We start from the raw sequence: 27110 nt of genomic DNA, 5'->3' as shown, positions 1-27110 counted from the left end.
TGGAGTTGTATTTTCATAAGTATCCATCAACTTTTTCCATATGGCATAAGCTATATCAAGACCCTTTAATGTCCGTAAGTACTTCATTAGATACGACCATTTTAATGTATGCAATGGCCTTCTTATTGAGTCTAGCCCAATCCTCATTTGTCATAGGTGCAGGCTTGACTTCCAAAAGAGCATCATCACAATCCTTGAGAAACAAAATGCCTTGTATCGTGTCCTTTCACAAGTCAAAACTAGTGCCATCAAATTTCTTGATTTCAAGAAGGGATTTAGTGTCACTGCTGCTTGAAGCATTTGCAGCCATTGTTCAGCAATGTATCAAAAAAAAAACTGCAATTTATAACAGCAAACAATCAGCTGAATGTTCAGTTAATATCAGTCCAAATTTTCAGTCAATGAGAGTAAGGTTTAATCCAAGTACATGTACAGCAGTAGAATTGATGACTTTCAGCAGTATAACTAAAATTTCAGCACATACTCAAAGCATACATCACTGCTAGGTGACTCCCACTTCAGCAATATCACCAAAAGTACATCTGCAATAATCCCAGATCTGCAAATGATCACTAAGACTGCTGCAAAATGCTTGTTTAGCAATACATCAACTCAATGGAAGCTGCCAATATATGTACTGCATAGATATGTAACCAAGTACTTCTGACACATAGAAGAAACCGAGATTCTCTGCAAGTTCTTCAATATTTCACAAGTGGGGAATGAATCTCATTGCTTACAACACCAAGATTGCATCAACAATGTTTCCAATGTACATTTTAGACATCATTTTTGCCAAAATTCTCAAATTTCAGCAAAATCCCCAAAGTTTTATTGACAAATTTGAACCAATTGCAGCATTAAATTAAACTTGAGACCATAAAATGGGAAAAATTGGCAAAGTTTGCCAAAATTTTGCAGAAGCCCAAAAAATTCTTAGGTCAATTGTGCATCAATGTCTACAAATTTGACTCTACTAAGCAAAATTTCATTGATATGAGAAAAGCCCCAAAAATTTTGGAACCAATGTGTACAATTTCTGCAATTTTCCGGTCAAATTGTCCTGTTATGTATGACCAGCATCAGATTTGGGAAAATCCCCAAATTTCTGGGCATAAAAATGCACTGGTTTGAAGACCGTGCTTGCACACTTGAACTAGGGTTAAGAATAAGCCACTTCACAACCCAAAAAGAAAATAAAAGGAAATTTTTTGGTTAGTGGCCTGTCTACCCATGTCGACCTGTATGGCGTGTCTGCTTGGCTGCTGCGTTGGTCCCGTCTGACGTTGACCCGTCAGATTTGGTCGCCCACTGGTCCAGCTAGTCTTCCATTTGACTGATTGCTGGCACCGCTAGTCTTCTGCTCGTTGGATGCTGGTCTGGCTGGTCGACAGCTTGCTGGTCGCTTTTCGACTCCGTTTGATGCAATTGACGTCCGGTGGTACGCTTGATACCCGCTGGTCGCCTTTTTCTTCAGTTGGACTTGTGCGACTTGTGTTGGTCGCTTCTTCCTCAGCTCTTTCCTTCAGCTTGACTTGCTGCACACGTCAAGTGCTATTTGTTGATTGGATCCTGTCCCGCGACTTATGACACTCTCGGGAAGCGCGAATGTTGTAACCAACTGCTTTGATACCAGTTTGTTGTGCTGGAGTGCTTACTAGGATGAGAACTTGGAATGAGCAGAGATAGAGCAGAGAGCTGAGAGCTGAGAGCATCAAGTGAGAGTGTACCAGTGTGTTGCACGGTACACAAAGAATAAAAATGTATTTATATGTTAGGGTACAAGTAAAGGGTGTGTTCACACCCGTAAGACATGGGATAAATGGGAGTTTACACCCGAAGGGGCTTTACACCCAACACTAATAAGTGACTAAATATTAGTATTAAACTCATTTAAATGACTAGACATAAAAGTCCCCCTCTCCATGCAAAAGTCAATGAGTTTCTTTAGCCAATAAACTTGTTTTGTAGCACTTTGCTTGAGTGTGCAAGCTCATCCATCTCATCCCATACATCTTTGTTCATGTCCTTACACTTTGCACAAGCCAATTTAGTTGGCTTAATTTGCTTCTTTTGTGCCAATATATTGTAAATTTACTTTTTCTAATATGAGAAATTTGTCACATCCAATTTCTCAATGTTAAACGATGTATTTTCAAAAGTAGAAGAAGAAGCCACAACCCCTACAATATGTGCCAAACAACAAGCAGCCAAGACATTGTCAACTATAAGAATAAGATGATAAATATTATTGCAAAACTGGAGTGCTACTGCAATTGCCAAACAGTGGCTAATGCAACACCAAAACAGCCCAAATGTGATGTCAAAATTATTCTCAGGCACTCCTCAATGCATATGAAATCTATATGATTCTTTGGCTATTTTTCAAGCATAAAACAGGCCCTGAACAATTGCATACGAATGGCCCATTATGTCTTCCAATGCAACCGGTTCTATCATGCAATGTGAACAGAATACAGTTGAACTAGTTTTCGAAAATAATGTTGAGGTCTCCCACAGTGTGAAAATAGCTCTTGCAAACAGCTCACACAATAACCGGTTCCAGTCTTCTACAGTATGAAAGCAATTTCTCAGATAACAAGTTCAAATGCATCTAGAGAGTATGGAACTGGCCTCAAAACATCAAGTTCCAACTCAGCAAGTGTGAATAGAGATCTCATAATAACCGGTTTAACCTTCAGGCAGTGTAAAAAGGGCTTTTCTCCAAACTGGTTCAAGAAGACCTGAGTGTGAAAAATGATTGTTAAGGCTAAGGCTTAAAGAGCCTTAGAAGAGGGTTTTTCAGGCTTAAACAAGCCTTGAATTTGTTTGAGCAGTCCGTGATCGTTTTCAAATGGCTCTAATTCCAAGAGGGTGAGTAGATGTTGTCATTGACCTTGAACTAATCAAAACTATCCCCTCTGCTGGCAACTGACTCCATCTAGAGCACCAAGCTGTCCAAACAACCACAAGAAGATCACTTCCTTTCTTCTTTGTTTGTAACTGAAACAGCTCCCTTGCTTAAAAGCAGGCTCTGAGCTTAAGCAAGTCCCTTGCTATATTCAGCAAGCATGCCCCTTGGTTATGAACACAAGCTTACCTCGTGCTTCTTGAATAACAAGTTCCCTTGTGCTCAAGAAGCCCCCATGCTTGCATATGTTGAATACATGAACCGAGTCTCTTCTTGAGCATCCCAAAACCAAGCGGTTGTGCCTTATTTGCAGCCATCAGTGGCTGTCCAAACACTTTAATCGGGCTATGGAAGTCCACAAACTAAGCCTCAATGGCTCCCTTAATCGGAGTACTTTGTTGACTTAGAGAGGACTTGGTAGCAAGATTTGTACTTCTTTCAATGGCTGGCAGCTGTATGGAGAGGGTATTTGCAGAAACACAGCCATCAGGATGGAAAATTTAGGGTTGATGATGATGACAGCAGTATGGGGTGATGCCATGCAGCTGAGGAAGATGATCAGCACAGCCACCATATTGCTGGGCATTCTAGTGCAAAGAGAAGATGGCAATGAGGTAGGCAAGGAAGTGCTGATGGGGATCGAAGCAAAGGCAGCTGCTGTTGACACCCAAGCTCAGATGTGAATGAGCTAGAATGGAAACTTCATGGCCATAGAAGCAGGTTAAGGTGCAAAAGAGCTAGAATAGTGCTCAGGCTGGAGGACCAATTGAAGTAGAATTGACGTTCCGTTACTATTGATCTAGAACCTCAAAACTTAAGGATTAATGAAGTCCATTTTTATTCAGCTTTTATGGCAATTGCCGTTAAAAGTAGATATGTTTGGAGCTCTAGAACTTGTTTGGTTGCTATTTTGATCCTTATAACATTGGCCTCTCAGTTTTAGAAAACAAGTTATTTTCAGGTTTTTTTTTTTTTCTGTTTTTCGAGTGTCTAAAGCAAAAAATATGGAGAAAACTACGGAAAGAAGTACAGGCTCGAAGCCAAAACAAACACAAAAATGGCAAAAAGTAGTAGTACCATGCATCCTCAGATCCTAAATCCCACCTGCAATTAGGCATAAGAGCCAACTTCCAAGTGAAGTGCCTTGGTTTAAATCATCTCAACTTCCTTCCAAGCAACCTTGGATGATTTTGTGATTGCTCCAGAACCTATTGCTCTAATTTGTGGCTGCTCCAAGGCACATCATGTTCACACCCTACAGCTTCAAAACTCATCCCATTTATTCGTAGCTGCTGCTGGAACACAAATTCACAGCAAAAGATGTCACACTTGTCACAAGCTGCTCTTGACTGTCTTAGAAGATTCCAAGCTCCTCACAAGCTGCTAGTATTAAATTGAATGCAAGTGAAGTACCGCAACACTTCCTATGTTTTCCTCTAAGATACTTTTCTGAGGCATATCTTGAGCATGGTTTTAATGTCGCTATATGCGTTGTATACTGCTTATGGGAGGACTTACTATAGCTATGTGTAGAGCGAGATCCATTAGTTTGTCCATAAAGACTCTTTGCTATTTAGTAATTTCATGGATCGTTGATGTATAACTATTTCTTTTCCCAATATCTGACATTTTGGTTTGTTAAAACTAGCTCTTGTCAATATATTTCTTGTGTAGGGTCAGATCTGCAAGATTTTTCATAAGGTTGTTTGATCTAAATTATTTATTTTCCCAACATTTGACAGTTTGGTTTCTTAAACTAGCTTTTATCTAGATAGTTTATGTCTCAATTTCTGACATGTTGGTTTGTTAACTAGCTCTTATTTTAGTATGCAGGTGACACTTTTGGGAAGACTGCATCACAGAAATTTGGTCAATCTTGTTGGCTACTGTGCTGAGAAAGGCCAACGAATTTTGGTCTATGAATTTATGAGTAATGGTAGCTTGGCAGAAGCATTATATGGTAAGATTTTTCATGCTAGACTTCATTGTGCCATTTTGTTTATATGTTGTCATAACTGGTGAGGATAAATGCGTCTCCAATACAATAGGTCCAGTAAGCTAAGAACTATAGAATCAATTGACTCTTTACTGTGCGGTGCCATGTGCAAACGTGACAAAGTGAGCAATAAAAAAGGTCTTTGAGTTGAAAAACCTCATTAGCCCTCTCTAAGTGGGCAAGTAAGAGAGAATGCTGAAAACTCCCACCATCTCGTCGTGTTGCTGCCCCCCAACTCTCAGACTGAACTGCCCGCCATCGCCAGGTGCCCCCCCCCCCCCCCGCCATTGATCCTCCCCACCTCCAATTGCTCCCTCCCCTTGCAGCAACTCCCCCCCTCGGTAGCACAGCGGCGTGATAGGTAGGTTCCTAGCAGGGACGCGCAATGGAAACCCCTGGTTAGACGCCGGCACATTCTTCGAGTGCCCCCCAGTGAAACACCTTGCACATCATCCTCTTTGAGGAACAACTCTTAGTCGTCCGTGCCACAGAGCTGGAGTTGAAAGAAACAACGATCTTTGGTCAGGTCATTGGACACTCCCCATCGAGGGCCAGCTGCAGGATTGGCTTCACTCCACGCTGCGCATTGGTACAACGTAGATTGTGGAGGCAGTCCTCATGGGCCAAGGGATCTTCATGGTTTGACTCACCTTTGCAGACGTAGCTTGTGAGTTAGTGGAGAGCTCGCCCTATGCCTCCACGGAGGGGGTCATTCACATGGTTCCTTGGTATAACAGGTTCACAGTGGAGACATTTGCGCTCCACAACAGATTTCTCAGACATCTAGTCACCTTACTTTTTCTCAGAGTGGTGGTAGAGTACCGCTAGTTAGTGGAGGACTTTGGACGGCTCTTCGGCACAGTTCTTCCTGCCTCCTTCGTGGATGCAGTGACATCTGCAAGAGTCCCAAAGGTACGAGTGGCAGTGAAAAACACAAAGAGTATACCCGAGTTCCTAGAGATTGAGGCAGGAGGTCACTCCTTTAGGCAGCAGGTCATCGTGACCGGGCAACCAGGGCAGTGTCTGCACTGCCATGACTTTGGGCATCAGGCAGTAGTCTGCACGCGTTTCGGAGCCTCGGCCAGAGATGACAGAGAGGGAAATGGGAGGGGGAGCCTCGACCAGCTCCTTAGATACAACCTCGTCAATAGGGATCAGGAGGGCGAGCGACGCCCCCCTGGTTGAGCACTCCGCAGTCCCCTCCCCTGCCCGCTCCACTCGGCAGAGGACGGCAGCCCTCCACATCCACCACCCGTGCCACAGACTACCTCACCTGAGATCCCATAGCCCCCATCCCCCCATGGATCCCCACCCCACCATTCCTCGATCCTCTTCCCCGCCACCACCTCCCTTGCCAAGCACCCCCCCCTAATCTGCATCTGGTACAGGTGATTCCTCACAGACCAACCCCCCCCTTCCCACAGGAGGTGATGAGCCACACACGCCCACATCCTCGTCGCACCAGCAGTCCTACCCCCCCCCCCCCCCCCCCTACATAGCTACTAGCTCATTTGCCTTGGCCGCCGTCACACCTTCTCAAGACATGCAGAGCTGTTACCACAGGAGTTATTCTGCGGTGGCTCGTGGTCTTACCTGAGCGTTGTGAAGCACGGAGAGTTCCCACTATCTCTAGAGGTGGGGATCTTCGTGGTGCGTAAGTCAAGGAGGGGCAAGGTCCATCTACTAGCACCACCGAATGGACCAAACTACGCCCTTTTCCTTCAGTCCTCTCACTTAGGGGATTGGACAATGACACAAATAGAGGATGAGGTGAAGAGTCAGGTGGTGGACCACATCTCCCAGTGGATGGGAGAAGAAGGACTAGCTTTGTTTGTGGCTAGGTTGCATGATGGACATTAACTGGTGGGCTGGTATCGAGGTCCCACACTTTAGCATTATCTTTTGGGCCCCTCCACAGTGGAGAGCTCCGATGGACGTAATCGAGTGGCCCCTAGCACAAGCGGCCCGTTTCTACCAGTGTACAGAGTCACGACTCTCAGTATGGCTGATAGATGCTTTGGTAGTACCACGTGGAGCATCTATCACCCCCATGGTCCGCCCAAGGGCCACCATGGGGGACTGGAGTTTGCCGTCTAGATTGGCAGCAAAGCGTACATGTATGCCCCATAGTTCTTCATCCTCATCAGCAGCTTCCACACCAAATAGATGCCTGTTTGGTTAGTCATAGGTTTCCCATGAGCTTGCACTTGGCATCCTGGAATGTGAATAATCTCCACTACAGTGGGGCACATGGCTCTGGGGAGTTTATTGTTCGGCAGGAGTTGCAGTCGGCCCTTGCGGGACAGATAGACATCCTGCTTCTGCAGGAGCACAAGCTCACCCCCGTCCAGGCCCATTGGGTAGGGAAGGTTCTCCCAGGCAGGTCATACATCTACTAGGAATACGCCATTGGTGCTCACGGCAAGAGTGGAGACGTATGCACCTCTATTGGCCCGAGCCTTACTGCTTGCGTATGGGATCATGGGGCAATTGTGGCAGGGAGGGTTCTATGGGTCTGGTTGGATATCGGGGAATTGTGCATCGGAGTCCTCAATATCTATGCTCCCACTGAGGTCAGGGCACGCAGTAGGTTCTGGGTGGAGATTGCAGCAGGACTCCCAGAGGTGGACTCTTGGATTGTTGGAGGAGACTTCAACAACATGGAGGCCTTAGAGGACCAGCAGGATAGAGGCAGAAACTACCAGGGCATGGTTGGGGAGAAGCAGGAAGCATGGGAGGTCTTCTTACTAGCAGTAGGAGCTCGCGATGCTTGGAGAGACCCAACGTTTCACAAGAGGGAAAGGTCGTTGGACTTCTCGTGGGGATATAGGCGGCTAGGCGGAGTCCTGCTAGAGCGGTTGGATAGGTTTTATGTGGGGATGCTCTCGCAGAGGTCAGATAGGGAAGCTGGCTAGCACCACTCTGTCCGATGGTCCTCCTAACACTTGATCTCCAAGCATCCTCCCTAGATACACGATCCTATCGGATCTTTGACTCAATCTACAGGAGAGAGGAGGTGAAGAGGAAGATTGAGCAGATTTGGAAGAGGGAGTGGAGCAAGAGGGACCAGATCGCAGAGGAGGTTGCAGAGGTCCTAGCCGCGTCGAGTAACATTTTCCAGGAGGCAGCCCTACAGGCCATGCAACAGCGCCGGAAGGAGGAGAGAGCACTCCGGTGGGACCTAGCAGCTACGCAGAGATTACTATAGGAGACACCAGGGGATTCCATCCTCCAGGCACAGGAGGTGAGCGCACGAGCAGCCATCGCCGGCCTAGAGGACAGGCGCTCGGTGTTCTCATTCCGCATCTCAGCAGCCTTCTAGGCATGGAAGGGAGACACAATGTGCAAGGAGTTCTTTCAGGCACACTAGCCCCGCACCTTAAGAGAGCAGATATGTAGCCTTCGGGATCAGTATGGGAGGATTTGCTCTAGCCCAGACGAGGTGATGGAGATTGCCACCGACTATTACAGACGCCTTTTCGAGCAGGAGACAGCCTTAGCCAGAGGACAATGTTGCAGACAGCAAGTCTGGGATCACATATTGTCCCTTGTCAAAGAGGAGATGGGACGTTTCCTCCTAGCTCCCTTCATAGAGAAGGAACTAGAGGAGGCTTTTCACACACAGGACGGGCAAAAATGTCCGGGAGAGGATGGCCTCTCTAAGGCCTTCTTCAGTACGTACTAGGAGGTGGTGAAGGACCCCCTACTGATGGTCTTCCAGGAGATTTTCACCTCAAGACAAATGCCAGGGAGCCTTTCGGCAGGCCTTATCAGTCTTCTTCCCAAAGGGGGAGACCGGTTGGAGCTTTCCCAGTGGAGACCGATCACCTTATTGTCAGTGACGACTACGCCTCATGCTTCTAGACATCATTCATGACACATAGACAGGCTTTGTCTAGGATAGGAGCATCCTAGACAATGTATGCACCTTCTTTGAGGCGATAGAGTGGGCTTAGCACAGTGGGCAGAGACTAGCCATACTACTCTTGGACTTCGAGAAAGCTTATGACAGGGTAGATTGGGATTTCCTAGAGGGCACCATGGTGAGGCTGGGTTTCCCCCAAGCTTGGATCCGTGGGGTCTCCACACTTTACAGATCGGCCACCAGCAGGATTCTCATTCGCGGTAGGCGAGGGGAGGAGTTTCGGCTAGAGAGATCGTCTAGTACGGCTGCCCCTTGGCCCCGTACCTGTTCCTACTCTTTGCAAAGGTGATGTCTCACTTCCTCAGGTCATGTGTGAGTGGATTACACGGTGTCCAACTTCCAGTGAGAGAGAAGAGTGAGTTGCTAGACTCAAAGTATGCAGATGGCACAGCACTCTACATAGAGGACGATGAGTTGATGCTAGAGAGAGTGAGATTGGCTCTTGAGGTATTTTGTTCTGCAGCAGCGAGAGCGAAAGTCGGTTGGTTTCCTCACAGACCCGAACTCTAGCACGGAGTGGGGCGTCCATCTGGGATTTAGATAGGTGAGCAGAGGACAGACCGTCCATTACCCAGGGTTCCAGGTGGGACTCGACATCACTCCCGCCTAGCAATTTCTTCCGGTCCTCAATTCTATTCGAAGGAAGTTGACCTACTGGAGCACCGCTCGCCTCTTACTAGCAGGCCGAGCCTGGTGGTTAACCAGGTCCTCATAGCGAACGCTTGGTACATAGCCTCGTGTTGGTTCTTCTCTTCTTGCGTAGTGCAGCTTCACCGCCTAGTGCGGAATTTCCTTTGGTCTGGGTCAGACAGTTCCAAGGATTCTAGGGCTAAGGTGGTGTGGGCGACCATCATACGACATTGGTCAAAGGGAGGGCTTGGGATCATAGACCCAGAGTATCAGAGTATGGCCCTCTTGGGCAAGCTAGTTGTTTATGGCCTTAGACCAGGAGGGCAAACCTAGAAGGTCCTATTGTAGGAGGGTCTTCAGGATTGTAGACCGAGGCTTGGCGGTGAGTGGAGACTGTCCCTAAGATGGATCTTCACGTCAGCCCAGATCACCCCCCCAGATCACCTTTCCTATGCAACTTGCTCAGCGTGTGGTAGGGCCTTCGTAAGGCCCTAATCCAAAGCCCCCCAAGCTGCCAGGAGGAGATAGATCGTCAGCCAGTGGTTTGGAACCCCCAGGTCAAAGATCGGGAAGGAGCACAGATTGGCAAGCACCCCCACATCCAGTGGGCTGGTTGGGAGGCCGGCCCGGCTCGTACCATCAGGACATGGCTGGAGGTGTTCAGAATGGTGGATGAGGAGGTGCTGGAGTGAGTATCAGGCTGCTAGAGAGGAGTGGAGTTGAGGAGAAGGGAGATAGACGCAGCAATACCTCAAGAGTGGCTTGCTTCCCTGGTACGAGAGCCGATAGAGCTCGGTGAGGTATGGGCCGCTAGGCTTTCACCATCAAGCATCCCCCTACAGGTGGCAAGTAGAGTGGGCAGCGCTCCACCTAGGACTTTCTTCACCATAGAGGAGGGGGGGCGTCTGGCTCTTGACAGAGGGTAGCATGATGAGGGGATAGCCGTCCTTTCATGGAGGAGGATCCGGGTGATTGGCATGCAGGGAAAGACATGGCAACTGGACCCTTTTGTCTTTTGGATGGAACTCAGGGAGTGGCACCTCTGGATCTAGGAGGGCACGCCACTTGATGAGCTGGAGTGGGATCCGGGAGAGTGGCTATGGCCGGCCAAGGTTCTTGGAGTACACTACCAGGATTGGCAGACATATATTGATGCAGGAGGATATGGATTGGGCGCCATCACGTAGTAGGCACTGGGCGGAGCACAGCATCATGGAGCCTTTGCAACGGACCTTCCGGCGTTGCCTTTGGGATAGCTGGAGGCCGAGGAGAGTATCGTATTTCTTATGGCTAGTGGCACATGGAGGCTTGGCGGTGGGAAGTTGGCTTGCCCAAATGTAGGAGGGAGGTTGTAAGCGCTGCACACAACAGCCTCTGGAAACCCCAAAGCACTGCCTTTGGTCATGTGAGGCGGCGTAGCTTGTGTTGAAAGGAGTATGCTACATCCTTTGCTACGATAGCACCCAATCTTGGATGTATCTCATGGGGAGCTTTTTGCTGGCAGCCAGCCAGCCAGGGCCCCAACATTTTGTACGAGGCTGGGATGCAGGACACGATATTCATTATCGAGACAGGGTCGTGTGGTTGGTTTGGAGGCTCTACCCATCCGCTAGGTAGTGGAGCCCACAACAGACCGCTCTGAGGTATGGGAGATCATAGGGAGTCTCAGTGGGTGGCATATTTGGAAAGCGCGGTGTCAGGAGGCTTTCGGCGGAGAGAGACTTTCAGTACAGGCGACCTTAGCAGAGCTCTGGACCTCCATCATCCACCCCCTCCGTGGCCGATGGGATCAGGTGCAGGGCAAATCCAAGGCCATTTCATGCACACTTGGGGCGGCCAGGACCTCTTTTTTGTCATGTAGGCAGGTAGCCCTAGATGGCGATATACCCCTCCCTCCATGGCTTCTTGCCCCCATCCCCCCCAGACTGCCTTGAGAGGCTTGTATACATGATGTATTTGTGACTTTCATCAGCTCCAGCTAGTAGGTCAAGCATGAGCACTCCGTTGTAATCATATTTTTGGAGTAATATAATCAGCCACATTATACTTGGGAAAAAAAAAAAGGGTGGGAAAATAAAGGTATTTCAGCCCGAGAGCACTCATTACCCCCCTTGAAGCTCATAGATATCATGCCTATGAGTCATGCAATTGAAATACATCTCCAACTTCAAAGAAGTGGATAAAATAGAACCTGCCATTGATAGTTGCAGATGGATTACACAATTTAGAGCCAAAAGCAGAAATAAAAAAAGAGTAGCTTGCCATCAGCCTGTAAAGAGTTCTACTACATGCTTCACAAAGTCAGCAAGGCTGGTAAGGGTAAAACAGAAAACGTGTTTAATCCAAAGCCTTGAAATTGGACAGGTCCTTTGTTCTGCACCTTTGAAATCACCTGTTTTTATCCAGGCAAAGGAGTAGATGTTCCTATTATGTAAGTGAAATTGGCCCTTGGTTAGCTGTTGTCTTTGTTAGGTTACCCAATACAACTGTTAGAGAGATGCCACATACTCATCTGCATCCCTTCTTGGGTGTCCCTCTCTAGGCTGGAAATTTTCTGTGGCAGAGCCAAAGCTTGATGAAGTGGGCTCTCTTCTGCTGCTGCTGTTACTAACCACATTACCTGCCATGCCAAGCTTCCAACACCAAGGACTTTCTGCTCCCCTGCTCTCTTCTGATTGCTTTGCAAGTCAATCTTATACCCTGATTTATCTGACAAGATACGTCTGACTTAGACAAGTCATTTGAGTTCATCCACACGCACATTCAGGTGCTTCAGTGGGCCACCTTAGTTCTTGAGAGGGCTATCCTACATCAACTTGGGAGTCTCAAATTCCTTTGTGACATTTTCATAATCGTTTTGCAGGTTCTAGGTTTGCCTAAGGCTTACATCTAGCCAGTTTAGGGTCTCTTCTCTTTCATTATGATTGTTTGAGAAGTGTTTGTACTTGCATTCAAGGAAAATTTGGAGTCTTTCCTCTTTCATGAGGATTTACTAGATTGTTTGAGGAGTGTTCTATGCTTGTGTTCAAGAGATGGCTGACATTCTGGTTCCATTTCAAGGACGAGTTTGAGATTGATCCAAAGCCAGAGATTTGAGGCCCCAGGATCGACACAAAGTTTCTCCAATTCTGGGTTGGCATGGGGACATACTAACCACATTTTTGGGATCAAGGTGCATATCCTCTCTCCTCTAGCTTCAGTGTCAAAGCACTTTCTATGAAGTTATCTTGTCATTCTGGGATCTGTCTTCTATCTTCCACTTTTTCAGTTTTGAGATTGGGTTTTTATGTTTTGCAGTCATCCATTTTTGTACATCTCTTTCTTTGGTAACTCGGTTTTTGGGGTCACATTTACATCCCCAAAATATTTGTAAGAGGGGGTGTGGGGAGTTTGTTTAGCTCCATTTAGGATGCACCCATATTTTGGAGGTCTTTTCCTCCTGGAGCTGGAGAGGCGCCGAACTGCACTACTGCGAGACAGGAGGCCACCTCATCCAGAGGGACACACACAGAGAGTAGTGACAGACTTCTTCTACAGAGCCAACCCTACTGACACTACTAGCCTAGCAAAGACAGAGCCACCCCGCCAGACACCTTACAAGCCACGCCATGGAGTCACACTGGATAGAGCCATTTTCCTTCATCGAGAAGATGTGCAAAGCATCTAGATGGCATTGCAATCCCTCCGGTGAATCTGAAATCAGAACAATATCATCTGCATATAGTAATATCGGTATCAGCACCCCTGCCAGGCTGGTTCCAGCTCCTCCTCCTTGGTCTATGTAATCAGACACTTCATCTATGTATAGACCAAACAATGTGGGTGAAAGTGGACATCCTTGTTTCACTCCTATGGTATTGTCAATTCTCTTTGATAGCCCTCTAGGTGCTTGTACATGACTTGTCACTACCTCATATAATGCATAGATACCCCATCGTATACCCTCTGGTACTCCTGCAATCTCTGCATGATGCATGTACGAGGCACTGTATCAAAAGCTTTGCGAAAGTCTACAAAGCAACAATAGATCCTGTTGTCTCGGGCTCGACCCTTCTCAATAATGGCTCCAAGTGTGAGAATATGGTCCAGCGTGGTATATCCTCGTTTTAAACCTGCCTGTCCTTGTGCTCTCTTGCCTTGCATTTCAGCCCACTCACTGAGTTCATACTCCAATATAGATCCATATATCTTGGCCAAAGTATGACCAATCATGATAGTCTTGTAGTTGCTAGGAATCAGGGGATCACCACTTTTAAATAGTGGAATTATAGTATTGTCTGACCAACTCATAGGGAAACCTTCACATACTGCTCTATTGAACATATGTGCTAATATGGGTGCTAATATGTCACAAGCATGTGAGAAATGTTCTGCTACCAGTCCATCCTCATCTTGTGCCCTCACATTTTGTAATCTATAAATTGCATCCCTAACCATTTTCCATGTGAAGAAAGACCACCGTGTCGGCCTACAAGCTTGTCGGGGCTGCATAGATGGCTGTCCTGGCAGGTCATACAATTGTCTCTCATAGTCAAGCCATTGCATCCCTAACCGTTCTCCATGTGAAGAAAGACCACTGTGTTGGCCTACAAGCTTGTGGGGGCTGCATAAATGGCTGTCTTGTGCCCTTCCATTTTCTAATCTATAAATTGCATCCCTGATCATTTTCCATGTGAAGAAAGACCACTGTGTTGGCATACAAGCTTGTGGGGACTGCATAGATGGCTGTCTTGGCAAGTCATATAGCTGTCTCCCATAGTCAAGCCAAGCATCTGGTAATGTAATGTGTATGGGGGGCTGTCTTTCATGAAACATCTTCCATGCGCTCTTGCTATCTCGCCCCAAAAATAGCTGATATATCTCTGCTTCTGCTTTCGCTAAGTAGTCTTGTTTCTTCTTCTGCATAAGACAAGGCGTTTGAAGAACGCCTTTGCTTGGCGATGTGTCTGAGTGCCTAGCTCCACTTCTCTCTGTAAGCGAGCTCGGGTGACTCTACACTCATCATCATACCAGCTATTTTGGGGAGCAGTAGATCGTGTGGGTCTACATTGGGGCAAGGTGTGTGGGAATGCATACATGGCTGATGCATGTATGGCCTTTGCTAAATCCCTTGTACATTCTTCCAACGATCTACTCAAGTCCAATGTATGTAAATTGGTCTGCAGAGAGCCACTGTAGATGTGTGAGGTGTCTTCTGTAAAGTAGTATTTGGGATGTTTAGGGAGGCATGGTGTTTCATGTTTCATATGTACACAAGAGAGCATGAATGTCAAAATAGCATGATCAGCTGCTATGCCAATTGGTCTCTTAGATATCTTAAAGTTTTGGATGTCTAGTATCAATGCTGGTGAGCCTATCAAGTAGTCCACAGTACTTGCCCCTCCTTTGTGATTCCAACATGTCAAATTGTGAGATCCTGGCCATTGTGGCAGACCATTAAAGATGGCTAGTGTGTGTGCACTTCCCAAAGTCAATAGGTGTGTCCCATATGTACTCACTTCTTTATCTTGGGCTCTCCTGCGTAGGCCTATTTCATCTATGTCGATCTCTTTGAACATGGCTTTATCATGCATATAAAAGTCACTGTGTCTATCTCCAGTGCGTGCATTGAAATCTCCTACTAATAAATGTTCCCAATGCTAGCATATCTCATGATATCCTCATAAAGTACATGAGAGAGAGAGAGAGAGAGAGAGAGAGAGAGAGAGAGAGAGAGAGACGGGTGGGTCTAGGACTGATCTCATGTGCTGAACACGGAGAGGGAGAGAGAGAGAAAGAAAGAAAAGAAAGAAAGAAAGATATATTAACGTCTACATAAGGCCAATGTGGCCTATGAGACAAAATCCAGAGTACATCCATGTCTAATGTCATCTCATCGGTAAGGTAAAGATAACATTACAAATAAGTGGGTGGCCTATGAAACAATACTGAAAATAACTATACGGTGGGACTGTACTAGGGTTGAACCATGTGTAGTGTTGTTCCATCGATAGAAAAGAAAAGGAAAAGAAAGGAGAACCAGATCTGATAGAGCCATGTACAAAAAGTGTGGTGGAGACTATGGGTTGTAGTTGATCTCAAGATTTGCACATGATCTCAGCTATGATGCGGTCCCTAGCTGCTTCACTAATATGCCTGGTGGTGAGTCTTCGGTGTCTCGTGATAATGGCTCTGATCCGATTGTGGTGTGGCCTTCTCGGACGTAGTCGTGGTAGATGGGGTTATCGTGCTCGACGAAGGGAAATGGCTCTATCCAATGTGACTCCATGGCATGGCCTGTAAGGTGTCTGGCGGGGTGGCTTTGTCTCTGCTAGGTTGGTAGTGTCAGTAGGGTCGGCTCTGTAGAAGAAATCTGTCATTGCTCTCTGTGTGTATCCTTCTGGATGAGCTGGCCTCTTGTCTTGTAGTAGTGCAGTTCGGCGCCTCTCGAGCTCCAGGAGGAAAAGACCTAGGCATCTCCGGTCCTCATACTCCATGATGTGACGAAGAGGTCCAAATCCATCATGGAAGAGGCAATGGTGCCGTCCTCGTATGTGATAGTATACTGTGCATCTGCATATGTAGTGCTCCGTTTCAGACTCTCGACCACAAAGGTGGCAAGTCCTATCCTCTGCTAGGGTATTTTTCCATCTGCCTGTCTTCACCTGAAGCCTATGTGAGGAGGTGCGAATCTGTTTGATAGCAACCCGCACGCTATGGGAGAGATGGGTGTCCATATATGTTGGCCGAATAGTGAAACCATCATCAGAGAGACACAAGAAATGACTCTTGTAGAATTCCATCCTCGATCCTAGAGGGAGTGGTGGGTGGATCCATGTCCTTGCTGTCTCAATCCTGAAGATATCAGCTCTGACCACCTAGTTCAGCTCTGATCGGCTAAGGGAAAGTGTAGGGCAGTCAAGGCTATAACCCAAAGGTAGAAGACGGTCAATATCCAAACCATGTAGGCTCATCCAAATAGCCATCTATGAAAACCAACAATTCTTCTCGCCTCTTGCTGCTAGTTGTCTAGATGAGGTTAGTGCCAATCTAGAGTATCTATGGCGTGGAAGTTCCCATAGTCTGTGCCAAAAGGTCACTACCCTGAAGAGTGCCTTCGTAACTATAGGTGTTGCTCCTAGCTCTGCTCTGACAATGGGATGTGGAGTGGAGGGCTTACTCCTAATCATGCGTGCTATCATCATGATCAATGGCCTTTCCATGCTATCCCAACCATCATAATAATCCCTCTCTACTCCAATTTGATCAGTGAGTGGGCTAAGGCGCCTGTGGTACAAGCTGCAACCCCATATCTCTGCTCCATATAGTAATGTAGGTGTGACTAGGGTGTCAAACAACCAGACTTTGGTGCGGGGCTCCTGGAACTGTATGTGAGCACATTGACTCTCGAGTGCCCCTAGTGCTGCGTATCCACGTGCCAGACGTGCCTCTGATGCTCCCCTCAATGAAAAATGTGGGCCAAAGAAGGTGGCTCCCAAATAGACATATTCCCTCACATGCTCCAGTATGTCTCCCCAAATGTGAATTGGTACATAGATCTAGTCACCCATGCTACTGAAGTATTGAAAACCATGGTTTTGGTCTTCCCAAGGTTCACTGTGAGGTCTTTGTCTCTACAGAAGATGTGCAAAGCGTCTAGATGGCACTGCAATCCCTCCGGTGAGTCTGAAATGCGAACAATATGATCTGCATATAGTAATATCGGTATCAGCACCCCTGCCAGGCTGGCTCCAGCTCCTCCTCCTCGGTCTATGTAATCAGACACTTCATCTATGTATAGACCAAATAATGTGGGTGAATATGGGCATTCTTGTTTCACTCCTATGGTACTATCAATCCTCCCTGATAGCCCCCCAGGTGCTCATACATGACCTATCACTGCCTCATATAATGCATAGACACCGCATCGTATACCTTCTGGTGCTCCAATGTCCTGCAATCTCTGCATGATGCGTGTACGAGGCACTGTCTCAAAAGCTTTGCGAAAGTCTACAAAGCACCAATAATCCTCTTGTCTCGGGCTCGACTCTCCTCAATAATGGCTTTAAGTGTGAGCATGTGGTCCAGCATGGTATATCCTCGTCTGAAACCTGCCTATCCTTATGCTCTCTTGCCTTGTATTTCAGCCCGTTCACTAAGTTCATGCTCCAATATAGATTTGTATATCTTGGTCAAAGCATGACCGATCATGATAGTTCTATAGTTGCTAGGATCAGGGGACCACCACTTTTAAATAGCGGGATTATAGTATTGTTTGACCAACTCATAGGGAAACCTTCACATAATGCTCTATTGAACATATATGCTAATATGGGTGCTAATATGTCACAAGCATGTGAGAAATGTTTTGCTACTAGTCCATCCTCATCCTGTGCCCTCCCATTTTGTAATCTATAAATTGCATCCCTAACCATTTTCCATGTGAAGAAAGACCACTGTGTTGGCCTACAAGCTTGTGGGGGTGCATAGGTGGCTGTCCTGGCAGGTCATATAGTTGTCTCCCATAGTCAATCCAAGCATGTGGTGATGTAATCTGTATGGGGGGCTGTCCTTCATGAAACATCTTCCATGCGCTCTTGCTATCCCACCCCAAAAATAGCTAATATATCTCTGCTTCTACTTTCACTAAGTAGTCTTGTTTCTTCTTTCGCACAAGGCGTTTGAAGAACGCCTTTGCTTGGCGATGTGTCTGAGTGCCTAGCTCCACTTCTCTTTGTAAGCGAGCTCGGGTGACTCTACACTCATCATCATACCAGCTATTTTGGGGAGCAGTAGATTGTGTGGGTCTACCTCGAGGCAAGGTGTGTGGGAATGCATACATGGGACCCATGCATGGCCTCTGCTAAATCCCTTGTACATTCTTCCAACGATCTACTCAAATCCAAATCATGTAAACTGGTCTGCAAAGAACCAATGTAGATGTGTGAGGTGTCTTTTGTAAAGTAGTATTTGGGATGTCTAGGAAGGCATGGTGTTTCATGTTTCATATGTACACAAGATAGCATGAATGTCAAAATAACATGATCTGCTGCTATGCCAATTGGTCTCTTAGATATCTTAAAGTTTTGGATGTCTGGTATCAATGTTGGTGAGCTCATCAAGTAGTCCACAGTACTTGCCCCTCCTTTGTGATTCCAACATGTCAAATTGTGAGATCCTGGCCATTGTGGCAGACCATTAAAGATGGCTAGTGTGTGTGCACTTCCCAAAGTCAATAGGTGTGTCCCATAGATACTCACTTCTTTATCTTGGGCTTTCTTGCATAGGCCTATTTCATCTATGTCGATCTCTTTGAACATGGCATTATCATGCATATAAAAGTCACTCTGTCTATCTCCAGTGCGTGCATTGAAATCACCTACTAATAATATGTTCCCAGTGCTAGCATATGTCATGATATCCTCATAAAGTACATCAAAGGGAGATCCATCACGTGTGGCATAGGTAGAATTTGCGGGAGGAAAGTAGCATATTGCGATGAATATATCCCATGGTCTTCCTGCATGTATCCTAATCCATAAATATCGTGCATCATCATCTCTTTTCATTACTTACACTATCCTTTGAGGTCTTCCCGGTATAGTATGGCCACATCTCCAGAACCCCTAGTGCTTCCTGGTTTTCTAGCTGCTAGACGAAATGCGCTTTTCCACATGTATCCCCGCATGTCTGGTAGTCGGCTACCTTTACATTGGTGTGTTTCTGTGTGCATTGCTATATCTATGTTTTGGAAGCTATCTTCAAAGTAACCAGCATCCAAGCATAGGGCTCCATTACAGTTCCATATTGACATCCGAACCGTCTCATAGGCATCGTACCGTCCGTCATGAAGTCCTTTTGTCAGTGATGATGACTCGTCCATCTCTATAAACAGCCCACTTTCCCTCTTTGCGAGCCTCCAATACCTTGGGCATGTATTCTCTGTGATGCGCTATTTTTGTTGGGGTAAGGTCCTCATCCAAATAAATCTTCTCACCCTTGAGGGCTCTCCTCTTGCAGAGAAATGCCTTTTTTTTCTCTCTGTCCCCAAAGCGAAGAATTAGAGCCTTGGAATTAGAGTCCTCTTTCCCCACTCTCCAAGTACTGACAATAGATACGTTTGAAGCCCCAATTTTGTCAGCAAGTGTCTTAGCATCTTCCTGTGGGCTGCTCTTCTCCTCCCATCCTACTACCCGTACGTGTAAAACCCTAGCCCGTCTCCTAGCCTCTTCTTCCAAGGTAGCATTCATTACTTCAGTCTTATTCACGGATGTTCCCTTATTCTTTTTTACTACCTCAATCCATGGGCTAGCTTCTTCTATCTGCTTCTGTGTTGTCTTTGCCACTTCAAGGTTTGTACAATTCTTTTGTGTTGCATGAATCAAAACCCTTGCCTGTTTCTTCTTTTGAGGTACAGGATCCGGATGGCTTTGTGTATGTGAACTTCAATAGAGGGGGCTCACGAAGCAGACGGAATTCAGGTACATCCACAGCTTCTGTTTCGTTTGAGCATATTACACACACTTCTCACTTCCCTCCCATCCCACCCTTTTCTATATCACACCTTGATCATCTCTCATCATCTTTCCAAAATCTTGGATTACACTCCACATCTGCTTCACACACCCTAGGGGTTGGATCTACCATCTCTGCTCCTAGCACCGTTCCTTCTCCACCCCATTCTCTACCTCTTTGCACCATGGTACTTCGTTAGGAGGAATGCTACCCTTTAACACAGTGTCTCACCTTTCAGCAAATAAGCACACCCATAACTCCTGGGTCGACTATGATGAACATCCCCCTCACTATCCCCAGCTCCACATCTCCCATGACCACTTATACGCAGGGGTTTCCATCCTCAGCTTATGGTCCGTCTTTACACTATCCTTGGGTTACACCTACGCATGGATTCCCATCTTCTACTCCCAATGTTCCCATCCCACCTCCTTGGGTTCCTCATGTGGCTACCATGCCCACCCCTAGTCAGCCCATCCCTACCTATGGAACCACCTTGCACACTACCCGCATGCCTGGTGAGCACTCTGGGGCCCATTCTCAAGTGTACTCCACTCCCCCATCCTACCTCCACTACACTTTTTCACACTATCCATCTCCGTGCACTACCACTCCTATTGCAACGGCCAAGAATGCCTTTACGGATAAGACACGTTTTAACGGGTCAAATTTCACTACTTGGTCGAATTTCATGCAATAAGTGCTTGAGTCTCAAGGTCTTTGGGACCTCGTCATTGGTCTAGAACCTATGCCAGACCCTCGACTAGCTCACCCTGACTACATGCGTCAATGGAGAGTCCGCAATGCTACAGCCAATGATGAGCTGATGCAGGGATTGCTTCCTAAGTTTGACTCTCAATTGCAGCACTTCCCGCTCGCGTCAGAGCGTTGGAGTCACCTTCTCGATCGCTATGCGGCTCGTGATTGTACTCGGCACATCAATCTCGACTTTGAGCTTCAAGAGTTTTCTCTTAAGCAAGGGGATGATCTAAAAGTCAAGGTGACTGACTATAGGCGATTACTTGCCGAGTTCGCCACTACTGGCTCTCCAAAGTCTGATCATCACGATCATGTTGCATTCTTCTTGAATAAGTTGCCCACAAAATACTTCAATTTCATTCAACACATCATCTCCCAACCTCGATTGCCAACCTTCTATGAGTTTGAGTGCCAGTTCTTGCGTTACGCAAGGCTGATAATCAAGTCCACAGGAAATCCTTATCACACCTTATTCAGAGCAGAGGGGGTTGGTTGCTTCTTCTTTGGGAGGGAAAACCACCAATGGCAAGAACTCGCTAGATGCAAAGGCAAGCCAATCAAAGGGTGACTCCTCTTCCTCCGATGGAACCAAAGAATCAAGACCTATCTAGCAACGCCTCCCTAAGAAAAACCATTTTTGCACACATTGCAAGAGAGCAAGCGATGTGGACGAGGAGTGTCGCTCCAAGGCCCAAGGTCTTGCATCTAAAAAGCCTGAGCAGACCGCTGCGACTTCACAGTCCAGTGGGGCTACAACTTCCGTTGCTGCTCCATCTGCTCCTCCAGCCCCCACAGCGACTGCTGAACATGTGGCATCCGGACAACCTCAATGGCCATTCTCTCTACTCCTGAAGGATTGGTTGATTGGTCTGCAGGTACCGATCCCATTGCACTTTATGCATCTATCTCACCTTCCTCCCCACCTCGTCAGGCATTCCCTTGGCAGAGCCCTACTACTGGACGTACACGATGGTAGCCACCTTCTTAGACTAGTATGTCTCTAGGTCCTTTCGGATACCCTAGGTTAGTCTAGCATTCATTTTTCGCACTCTTAGAGTCGGGCCCATAGGATTTTTGTCTCTACATTTTAAGTCTTCCGCTGTATTTACACACACACATACACATTTGCATCTTTGCACTTGTTCCTTCAGTTAGCTTTTCATTTTTGTTTTGTTTTGTTTTTGGAGCATCTCACTACTGACCTCTGTGGTTGCAAACTTTGATCTCCTTTGCAAGTTTTGTTTTCAGTGTAGGGCTAACGTGTAGGTTTTCCCAGTCCTACCTGGGCTGGAGACTTGGGATGCGTGTCGTTCCTTCATGATTTCATCATCCTTGGAGTTTTGCTCTTCTACCAGCATGGAGGCTTCCCCTCCTGAGGCGGATCGTGTAGCATCTCTCTTGATGCTATCATGGCGGTAACTTTTATCTAGCTCTTCCAGCTCTGGGATGCTTCCTCCTCCTCTTCATTCCTTATGGTTCTCGGCACTACACGAAGACCGACATTAGGCTCCTCTTCCTTCTTCAGCATCTACATCCAAGTTAAGAGGGGGTTCCTACCCTTCTTGGTATTCTACAGGCTTCAGCACTTTGTCTTCGACATCATCTTCTCCCCCCTATTGTATCTTACCCTTTGCATTGCATGATTTCATCATCTTTGTACTAGGGCTTGTGCAAGTGAACAATTTTCCCATGAGAGACATTGTCCAAGTGGCACCTGCTGCATGAGCATACTTTGCATCTCATTGTGTAGAGCACCACTTGAGCGGATCCTAAGTTGTTTCCATCGGCGGTCGTTGTTACCACACCACCATTCTTCTTGATTACATGGATACCTCATCACCTACTTTTCCTCGTCATCGACACCCTAAGTGGATGGGTTAGCTTGTACTGTTTTGTGATGTGTTGGGTGTACCCTCCCTACTCCCGTCTTCTGGGTCACTTTTACTCAATCGGTCACATCCCATCAAATTTACTTTACTTATTCAAAAAAAAAACATTCAATGTAGTTCCATCCGCCTTTGTAGAGCTTGGTAGGCCATTGGGCAGCCGACGTGCACCCTTTGTCCAACGGCCTGTCCTCTCTGGGGTGACTACTTGGATTCCCTTGATATAATAACCATCGCCTCTGTAGTCTTGGTAGGCCACTGGGCAGCCGACGTGCACCCTTTGTCCAATGCCTTGGCTGCTTTGGGATGGAACGCCTTGGGATACATAAACATCACAATGGCTGGCCTAACCTTTTAGCTCAGTTTTGGGCCTGAGAGGGGGTGTTGAGCTAAAATATGCATTACTTGCTGATTAGCCTTTTAAACAGCCGCAAAACACACTAAAAATGCTCTTTTAGAGTAAAATCCTAAAATGGGGAGCAGTTCGAGAAAGTTCAGTGGAAACCCTAAAACGGGGAGCAATTCGACAGAGTTCAGTGGAAACCCTAAAACGGGGAGCGTTTCGAGAAAGTTTAGTGAAAACCCTAATTTTTGGGGCGCCCTTTCACATCTATAAATAGACAAGCTGCCCCCATTCAACAATCATCCTTGTTTTGCAAGTTACACCAGCCCACACACCCTTTGCTGCTGTTGGCGCCCAGTTTCCAGCTTGCAGCCCGCCTCCATCTGCTGTCCAGCCATCATCAACTGCAACCACATCATCTTCAGCCTGTCCATTGCTGTAGGCGACAGCTCTCAGCTATTGGCGACTGCTCCAAGTTGTCCCAGATTGCTGTTCAGCCTGTCCATCATCTCCAGGGTCAGTCAGCCTACGTTTTCAGCATTGCAAGCCCTAACACTCTCAGACACTGTTTCAGCCTGCTGTTTACAGCAAACTGTGCACAATTTCCAGCCCCCGATCGGTGGTACACTGCTGCGTTTACCAATTTCTAGCCTCCAGACTGCTGCGTTTTGGTGACCAACCTGGCCATTCACTATTCAGCACTTCTACACTCCGATTGGTGGTCACAGACTTGGGATCCGTCTTCGGTGGACGTCACATTCTGACATTGCTCTGCCCTTGAGCACACTGTACACTCTTACATTCATTTACATCATTCATTCACTTCAGAGTTGTGTTCTCTCTCTCCCTTCTTCTGTTTGTGTTTGAGTTATAAGTTTTGCGTCTAGGGTTTAAGTTTTGAGTTTTCCGTTTAGGATTTGAGTTTTTCCCTCTATGTCTGTGTCTATGTCTTTGTGTTTCTATCGTGGTCGTACACTCTGTGTGTCCTCAGTGCAAACCCTAGCACTCTTCTTAACATCACAGACCCTACGGCCATACGTCTTGTACCATGTGTTCTTAGAAGGGGTGTTGAACATTGCTTCCATGGACGGTTGTGTTAGTTCTTGATCAAATTCGTCTCCCAAATATTCATTTTCCATGGTTTGATGCTTGCATTTGTCTACATTATCCATCTCTCACACACTTTGTGTGCAAAGCCACTCAACTTGTACTTTGTACTGCCAAAATCAAAGTAAATTCTGTGATTCCTGCAAATTTCCAGGGTTTTCCTAACCCCTCACTAAATTTTTGCAAGCCCCGTAATCTTTTATGAACCGGAATGCCTTCACACTGTTTGCAGTCACTAGGACACAGCAGACAGGCCAGCATTCATGTCATTCTAAGTACATTCGCGTCCCTGCAGAACAGTGGCTGTCTCCCTATGCAGAGTTGTGACCTTGCAGAGCAGCTCCTTCGGGTCAGTACTCATGCCAGTCTCGCCAAACTACTGTCACTGCCGTTGCTCCCACCAGAGTGCTGCCTCTTGTAGGACGGACATGACAGTCACGTCAATTCTTGTCACTCGTGCCAGACACGTCTGTCATGCCAGCATCCCGTCACTCACGTCAGACACGTCTCGTCACCACCCTGTCTTGTTCCCATCCCGTGGCAGGAGAGAGAGAGAGAGGGAGAGAGAAAGAAAGAAAGAAAAAAAGAAAGAAAGAAAGTTATATTAACGTCTACAACAGGCCAAGTTGGCTTATGAGACCAAAATGTTGCATACAAATGTCTGGGAGATTTCAAAAGTCCCAGTGAAGCTAACGTTTATGCTATGTTGAACTAAATTGAGTAGGTACAAAATGTTATCTGGACTAGATACAATCTAGAGGTACTCCCAGTGCGGTGTGGAACTGCTCTTGGGGTGTTCATCCTAAGATGTCCCGCATGGGTCGGTCTAGCATGGAGAGGCTAAAGCGGCGGGGCAGGGCCCTCCGATGGCGGCGTAGTATCCCTTGTATCTTCGACCAGTGTCTTCTGCGGGGACGGGGGCCGGCGGGGCGTGGGCGCCGGGCTTTAAGGTGGTCCTCGGGGGTCGGGAGGCCGGTTGGGCTGGTGGGGACTCGGTGGTGGGGAGGGTAGCTGGTATTTGGTAGAAGTCGTTGAGTGTGCGTTGGTTGGTGGCTCCTTGTCTTTGCTCCGTGGTTCGTAGGAGGTGGTCTCTGTGGCGTCGTATTTCCAGTAGAAAGAGCCCCAGGCATCTTTGGTCTTTGAATTCCATCACCTTGGAGAGTGGTCCGAATCATTCGCTGAATAGGCAGAGGAAGCGTCCCCGGATTTCTAGTACACTAGGCATCTACAGATATAGTGTTCCTCTGTCTCTGGCTTGAGATGGCAGAGCTGACAGATTCGATCTTCTGGGGGGAGGGGGTTGGCCCCGTATCTGCCCGTTTCGACCCGTAGTTGGTGTGAGGACGTGCGGATCTGTCCGATGGCACTTCTGACCCCGTGAGACAGGTGTGTGTCCATGTAGCTTGGGCGGGTGATGAAGCCGTCCGGGGAGATATGCAGGAAGTGTTCTCGGTAGAAAGCCTTCTTGGTTCCTAGTTCCGACGTGGGGGTCACCCATGTCTTGGCGGTGTCTGTCTGGATGATATCCATTCTGGTGATGCGATTCACCTCCTCTCGGCTGAGCTCCAAGTGTGGGCAGTCTAGGCTGTATTGTAGTGGGGGGAGGTGGTCCATGTGCAGGCCATGGAGCCGTAGCCAGGTCTCTGTTCGGGCATACCAGCACTCAATGTCCCCTTGTGTTGCTAGCTGTTTGGATGACTTCAGGGCGAGTCTGGGGTACCGGTGCCAGGGCAGGTCCCATATTCGGCGCAAGAAGGTCACGGTCTGGAAGAGGGCTTCAGCCACGAGGGGCGGTGCCCCCAGCTCTGCGCGGATGATCTCGTATGGTACGGAGGGCTTGCTTCGGATCATCCGTGAGATCATAAGTATTAAGGGTCTCTCCATCTGCTCCCATCCCTCATAGGTGGCCTCCTCCTTAGGCAGTGGCTGATCCTATGGGGCCCTCCGCGTGTGGTAGAGATTGGACCCCCATATGGGAGCCCCGTACAGGAGGGCTGGTGTGACCAAGGTGTCAAAAAGCGAGAGCTTTGTCCGGGGTTCCTGGAACTGTATGCGGGCACGTTGGTTCTCCATTGACCCGAGGGCTGCATAGCCTCGGATTAGTCTATCTTCCGCGGCTTTTCTCAGGGTAAATCTCGGTCCAAAGAATGTAATCCCCAGATAGACGTATCTTTGAACCACGTCCACGGTTCTCCGTCGTATGTGAAGGGGGGTACCAACCGTCGGAGCCATTGGGTTGACGTGTTGAACACCATGACCTTGGTTTTCCCCAGGTTCACAGTTAGGTCTTTGTCTTGGCAGAAGGCCTGTAGTGCATCCAATTGGCGCCGTAGCCCTTCGGGTGTGCTGGAGATGAGGACTATGTCGTCTGCATATATTAAAATAGGTATCAGTGTCCCTCCCAGGCTCGATCCCTCCTCGCCCAATCTATCTATGTACTCTGAGATCTCATCAATGTAGAGGTCAAATAGGGTGGGTGAGAGTGGGCATCCCTGCTTGACTCCGATGGTGCTGGTGATCTCCTTTGACAGCCCTCCCGGTGCCCGAACTCGGCCCGTTACCGATTCGTATAGTGCCAGTATCCCCCATCGCATTTCGGTTGGTACCTCCAGTTCCTGCACTCTCTGCGTGAGCCTCGCTCGTGGGACTGTGTCAAAGGCATAGTGACAAGAAACGGCCGGAACGGCCCCTCGGCACGCGGAATCGCCGTCCCCGGCATGTATCCGGCGCGGACCGCGTTTCCAAATGATGGAACGTTCCCTGTCTGAAACGGGACAGGGAACGCCACGTGGCAAAATGACCTACGGGCCGCCCGCGCCCAGTTTCCGCCTGCATCCCGCCCGCTCCCGCCTGGCCCAGTTCTCCTGCTCCCGCCTGCTTCCGCCTGAGGCCCTGCATTCTGCTCACGAGACCCGCCTGCATCCTGCCCCCAGGCCCCAGGGCCCAGCCACCTTCTTTCTGTTCCTTCTTCTTATTTCTTCTCTTCCTTCTCTTCCCTCTCTTCCTTCTTCTTCTTTCTCTTCTTTCTCCTCCCACCTCCAACCTCTTCCTTCTCTTCC

General features: G+C 47.6%; 1 protein-coding gene across 5 annotated transcripts in view; it reads left to right on the top strand.

Moving 5' to 3' along the window:
* Window positions 1–27110, top strand: part of LOC148024689 (calcium/calmodulin-regulated receptor-like kinase 1) — a 120890-nt gene that overhangs the window by 74287 nt on the left and 19493 nt on the right. For all 5 annotated transcript variants that reach the window (XR_015693338.1, XM_087694342.1, XM_087694340.1 and 2 more), the window contains one exon: window positions 4745–4871. Coding sequence is in view for 4 of the 5 variants with exons in the window: in XM_087694342.1 (XP_087550468.1) it covers window positions 4745–4871 (127 nt within the window). In the remaining variant the exon portion in view is untranslated. The remainder of the gene's footprint in view (window positions 1–4744; window positions 4872–27110) is intronic.

The sequence above is a fragment of the Lygodium microphyllum genome, chromosome 15, assembly GCF_053477565.2.
Source record: "Lygodium microphyllum isolate KBCC chromosome 15, Lygodium_microphyllum_v1.1.10, whole genome shotgun sequence".
Taxonomy (NCBI): domain Eukaryota; kingdom Viridiplantae; phylum Streptophyta; class Polypodiopsida; order Schizaeales; family Lygodiaceae; genus Lygodium; species Lygodium microphyllum.
This window is presented reverse-complemented; position numbering and strand designations above follow the sequence as displayed.